Source organism: Ictalurus furcatus, chromosome 7, assembly GCF_023375685.1.
Source record: "Ictalurus furcatus strain D&B chromosome 7, Billie_1.0, whole genome shotgun sequence".
NCBI classification, from domain to species: Eukaryota; Metazoa; Chordata; class Actinopteri; order Siluriformes; family Ictaluridae; genus Ictalurus; species Ictalurus furcatus.
The window spans coordinates 11,226,012-11,232,011 of record NC_071261.1 but is presented as its reverse complement, the minus strand read 5'-3'; the positions used below and the strand labels follow the sequence as shown (position 1 = coordinate 11,232,011).

At 40.5% G+C, this 6,000-nt stretch overlaps 1 protein-coding gene across 1 annotated transcript in view; it reads right to left on the bottom strand.

Moving 5' to 3' along the window:
• Window positions 1-234: 234 nt before the first annotated feature.
• The window catches only part of brinp3b (bone morphogenetic protein/retinoic acid inducible neural-specific 3b), a 28,203-nt gene continuing 22,437 nt past the window's right edge, over window positions 235-6,000 (bottom strand). Inside the window, exons 5-7 of the mRNA XM_053628351.1 lie at window positions 5,661-5,897; window positions 4,059-4,281; window positions 235-2,748 (exon numbers count right to left, since the gene is read on the bottom strand). Coding sequence (XP_053484326.1) covers window positions 1,635-2,748; window positions 4,059-4,281; window positions 5,661-5,897 — 1,574 coding nt within the window. The 3' untranslated portion in view covers window positions 235-1,634. The remainder of the gene's footprint in view (window positions 2,749-4,058; window positions 4,282-5,660; window positions 5,898-6,000) is intronic.

Sequence of the window (6,000 nt, the reverse complement as noted above, 5' to 3'; positions counted from 1 at the left end):
GATAAGCAATGTCTCGTATTAAGATGCTGTCCGTCTCCTCTGGTGTCCTTCATGTGAAATGGAATGGCCTACCAGAATTTTTTGAATGCATGTCCAGCCCTGACGAAAAAAAAAAAAAGGATGGAAAAATGGTGACATCAAGCTGTTAATATTATGAACAAGTGTTTAAATCATGTTTAAATCTAATGAAGAATGAAGTCTGCACACATTTAGCTCAGATATTCTATTCTATAAATGGACAAAGAAATGTATGACTAAAAACATAATCTACCTTTTGCAACGTCCTTGTCCATAGATTTACCTTAGGAGATCTGTTTTATGTCAATTAAAATACAGAATTGTCAAGAATGACTGCTATATGAATTTCTTATACCACAGCGATTTGCCAACGATTGCAATATTTAATTTATTAACGAACGACACGTTACACTTTTAAACTATTTAGTTCCTTTTAATGTAATGGAACGTCTGCTACACAGCTCCTGTTAGCTCCTGTTATAACTTATGATATAGCAGCTATAAACTATAAGTTGCTCCTCCACCAGGTTCTCTTGTGATCCATCCATCTATTTTCCTGGAGGAAACCCCGGGTTCTCCAAGGGGAGAACATACACAGAGGGCGGAGGTGCGAAGCAAACCACTAAGCCACCATGCCCCCTGCTCTCTCAAAACATAAACAAATAGCTTGAAACAAACAAAACAAAAAAACTCCTGCAACCTGTCCTGAAAACTTTCCTGTAGAAGGAAAAGTCAGTAATTCTTACAAAGCGCTGACACTGGAGACTCCTTCCATAAATGTTACAGCACACAAGTGTCTCCTAATTAAATAAATAATTGAATTAAATAATTGTGTGGACTTCGTTCTTCAGTAGATTTTATGCATCAGACCATCACACAGAGATGCCGGACTTAACGCTGGACGAGTATTTGTTCAAGTGTGACAGAGCAGCTCCGAGTCTGCTGTTTACGACGTGAAACCTGTGTAATTTTGCATCAAGTTAAAAATTATGCAAAACCATCACGTCCGCTAAGCACGACAAATTAAGACTCAACAATCAACATCAACAGCTATTTACCAAACTGAGAGTCGCTCGAATGATTCACACTTCATTGAAAATTAGATCCAAAATATTACACCAGCACAATACGAACGTTCAAAGAGTAATCACAGTGTGTACGTATCTACAGCTGTGGCCTGCTGTGCAGTGGAAGTAGAATAATTAAGCGAATTATTTTTGTTTATATGACTGTATTCTTGATTATAGAGACCAGTGGAAAATAAAGCAGACTTGCATACTAATGAGCGTGGAGTCTGGGGCTTGCTAAAGTTGCTATACACCATGTAAGGCACTTCAAAAACGATTTTTACCCATTTTTATTTACTTCAAAATTTGCAACATTGCTGGGATTGTTTTTCACGAAAACACATTTGTTTAAGGTAAAACATTTGCGTTTCATTTGATCTACATCAGACATCAAATACAAACATCTCTATGAAGAGGAAAACAGTCTATATCAAACACCAAAACCAGCAATTCAGTCATAAAAAAAAAAAAGAAAAGAAACTAAACAAAACTTCAGACTGTCGGCATTTCATCAAAACAAAGCAATAAACTGGATCTGAATGTTACTTGTTAGCTACAAAGTTTGACCGCTTCGTACTCTGTGTAGTATCTGTGTTTGGCGCCGAAAGCCTGCAGTGCCACGAGAATTCGCGACACCTCTGAAGTCGAGAGTTTGAGTCTGTGTCGAAGGAGACATGAGAAAAGGTCCAGAGGTGTCGGTCCAGCAGGAGATAATCGATTGACTCTGTATCGAATCTCCATCAACTCCTGCAGCGCCGAGTCCTGAGATCCCTGCGTGTATGGATAGTCCAGCTGCAGGATCAAATCTCGAATGGCTTCTGGGTCAAAGTGCACGCTGTATCCAAACAGCTGAATGCTGTTGATTTTCATGTACCCGACATGCTGCGAGGCGTTTCTGTTCGCCACTTCCGAGTCGACCGTCTCGTTCCCTTGAGCGCCGTCGCTCTGGGTTCGGCTCCTCAGGTAGAAATGGACCGTTTCGAAAAAGCTCTTCCAGCGGTTTCCCAAAGTTAAAGTCCAGTTGTAGCAGTCTATAGGGGTGTCTAACCTCGTTTTCTCCCAATCAGGGTACCCGTTTTGGTTCATTGGCATCGTCCAGCTCTCTGAGTGACTCCCACCGAATGGGTTCACCGAAACAGAGAGCGTCGGCTCCAGAGTTGAGTTCTTCGTCATGCAAATCTGCGCCGAAATTCCTAGCAGCATGTGCACTCGACTTGACTTGGATTTATTGCTCTTTAGAGTGAGGAGCATCCTTTTTCTCCATGAAGGTTCAAACCAGGTGTTGAGTTTGACGTCGCTACTCACGAAGATGGCGGATAAGGCTAGGTGGGCGTCGCGCTGCTCCAGGAGATCACGCAGTTCCAAGTCATGCATTTCCGTCTCGGTGCCAAGGTACTGTTTGGTGGGGCTTGGAGCAGCAGGACGGCACAATCCTTGGCTTAACGCGAAGCCGCTGTTGCAGCTTGAGCAACGTGTTCGATTTTCCGGAGAGCATGATGCGCAACGGCTTCCGGTGCCCACTGAGCAGGGGATCAATCCCTGGCAGGACAGGTGGCCACCTGGGCACACGCAGCTGTGCGTCACCTCCGAGTAGATTCCTGGACTCTCAGCTTCACTGCAGTACAGAAGGGAAAGGCTGTGTTGTAGCCAGTAACCGAGACGCCTGGAGACAAAACAAATGAACAAAACAAGAACAAAGTGAGGGAGTACAACAAGAAACAAGCAATAAGCATCTCTATAATTGCATGTGAGCAAACTGCAGCCTGAAACACAATGCAGTAACAAATGACTCAACTGTAATAGATGGCAAGTGAACTATTTGCCTTCAGGAGCGGTGATAATAGCCTTGTATTAAAGGCAAAAATCTGCTTTTAAAAGCACAATTTTAAAAGGTCCACTAGTGCCTACTAATAGCTTTAGAGGTTGCAGCATGAGGTGGAATAACACATTATGGTCATTAGTGCTAAAATGTACAGTAGGGTCCAAAGGCTTGGGTTTACTAGCGGTTTTTAATTTCATATACAAAGAAAAGTGCAGGTTTCTCCGAGAACAGCCATTTGCAAACTTTTTGGCAAAGATTTATTTTATGGACAATTACAACATTAGACTCTTTAGGCAAATGGGTACCATTATAGTTCCTGATTGGAGGCCGGATGTTGATATTATATTAAGACAGGAGCGGAAAACCAACTCAACTACGGAGCTACATTTTCAAATGTAATGATTATAATGGCTCCTTTTCATAACTGCACGCTAACCAAATATTCTGTCCCATCCATTAAACTACACAAGACGGCTAATTGGCAAAGAGGTTAATGCCCTGCCTGGAGGAGATTGTTCGGATGACAGAGCTGACGTTAAAAACTTTTACATCTCGTTTTGCATAATTACACCGCAAACAACTAAACAAGCGCGATTACGGACGCAGGCGTCAACCAGAAGTCCATAAACACTGACCCTCTGTTCGCACGTAGCTTTAAACATGCCCTTGCGGACCTCCGCTCATTACTCGAAAGTGTGCATTACCGAGGGCGTAAAAGAGGCTGAGAGGAGAGATTACTTTTTTTTGACAAGAACATAATCATTGTTGTCAGAAAAATGCTAAAAATCAGACTGTTATCAGTAAGATGTTCAGAATGACCAGTGAGAGAACAAATCTCTGTGCTCCAATCAAAGCGATCAACAAGAAATACAAAATGGTGTTAAAATTCTCAAATCTGATTGGTTAGAAGGTAATGATTAATTTTCGTTGATGATTTTTCTACAACAACACGTCCCCCGATGTATAGAATTTATCAGTGCTCCACCCTCCCCCCCCCCACAAAAAAAATAATAAAAATTGCCAATCACTATAGTCCACTAGGTAGTGAGAAGGTAGTGAATGAGAAGTCATTTTTAGGAGACAGTAAATGGAATTGGACAAAGGTGCATTAATATCAATCAATACACAGGTCTATTTTATTATTTTTTTACCTTTCCCTTGGCAGAATTATTTTGGGTTGTGAGCGGCATCTCCGGCTGAGGCCGAAGAGTTTAGCGGCACATCCTTGCACTTTATTGAGGAGGAAAATGGCATCGTTCTCCAACTTCCTGTAGCGTTTTTGCAGTGCCGCATCGCTCCGCCATGCGCGCCACACTGATGACAAATTCAGGGCTGCATGTGTCGACAGTCGTACCATGAAAGCCTGGAACTCTTCTGCACACAACAATGTAAATGTCAAATGTATGATAACAAGCCTTATCCTTATTTCATTTCCATATTGATGGCAATAGACGCACAGAATGAAACAGGTGCGTGTGTGTGTGTGTGTGTGTGTGTGGTTTGTGTGAACAGATGGGGGTGAAAATCAGAGATGAAAGGAATGACCTTTTGGTTTCAATCAATTTGAACACTTTTTTTTATTTCTTGTAACTTTTAACTCCCAGGTCCAAATGACAAGAACATAATGTTTGTTAGATAGGGTGAGCCGACTGTGTTAAGTATAAAGCATCAAAATCTCAGAAGAATAATTTGTAGTTTTGTTCCACTTTTGGTACACATTTAATTAGGGTCATTTTCACCCTAATGGAACATAAGGGCTAGTGAGAACGGACTGGACTCTAGATTTAATTACTGTACAAAATGAACATCCTAACACACACGGTTTGACCAAACAAGTTACTCTAAATTCTTTTTTCATTTTGTTCTAAGGGTCCCAAAATTTCTTACATGACGCATTCACACATGATGTTCTAATGATGCCTGAATTTTATTTAATTTTATAATATGCCGACAAAACAAACAACACCATCATCATCGATCTATTGTGTTTTTTTGCCACTTTGCAATCATGTAAAAGTTCTATTTTCTAGAAAGGAATTACAGTTGTAAAAAGTACGTGGATGGATTTACCCACTCAAAATACATACAAAAATTAGATCCAAACTGGTTTTGGTTTAACTATCTTTATAATTCTTTCTCTTGAATCATACAATTTAGAAAATAAGGTGCAATTGCAAAACATCTGAAATTACACCAGTTTTTATTACTTTGAATGTGAAAAAATGTAAATATACTATTAGAGAAGCCGAGTGTCTTTTTTTTTACTATGTAGGCCTGTTTCAATTCATGAATGCACATAATACAATTCCATTATCGCATGTTGTTGCCATATGGCAACAATTGCATTTTACCATTTAACAAAATACTCAAAATATATAGACTTGGTTAAATGACAAAAAATAAATGTTAACTTATCTAAGATAGTGTTTACACTTTTTTCCTTTAAGTTGTTTTGCCTAAATATTGAGAAATTAATCAACTTTTAAGAGTCCTTCAATGATGCCCTTCACCATGTCATGTGATTGCAGAAAAGGAAGTGCAAATAGCACTTCCTGGTCATGTGACATGGCATTTTTATTTTGTTATGTCAAATTTAAAGTCCTCTTTTTCTAGTTACATAGGAAAATAGTAGTTTTATATTATCAAAAAAAAATGGAGATAAATTCATTGTTGCCATATTGCAACACCATGCAGTAAAGGATGTGCAGACTTTTGCAACCAGAACAGAAATGAAGCAAGACAATATTGCGCACCTGATTGCTCAAACTCCTGGTTGGCATGCCTCCAGGCCTCGTTGGTGTGCTCCAAGTTGCTTTGCTGTGCTCGGAGGCTGGCGTGGGGGCAGTTACACTGTGGGTGCCCATCACTACACTGACACCAGCAGTCGTTGTCCTGGCATGTGAAGTGGCCTTCGCCGTTGCAGCCAATGTAACTTAGTGCCGCTTGCACGAACCGGCTCCTGAGGTACTCCGGCAAAAGGACCTGGAGGCCTGGAGAATGTAAACGTTAAACTCAATTTAAATGATAAGCAACTAGCATATAGATGGTATGTGTTTCAGACTTTATTTCAGACCACTCTCTCTACAGTGATGG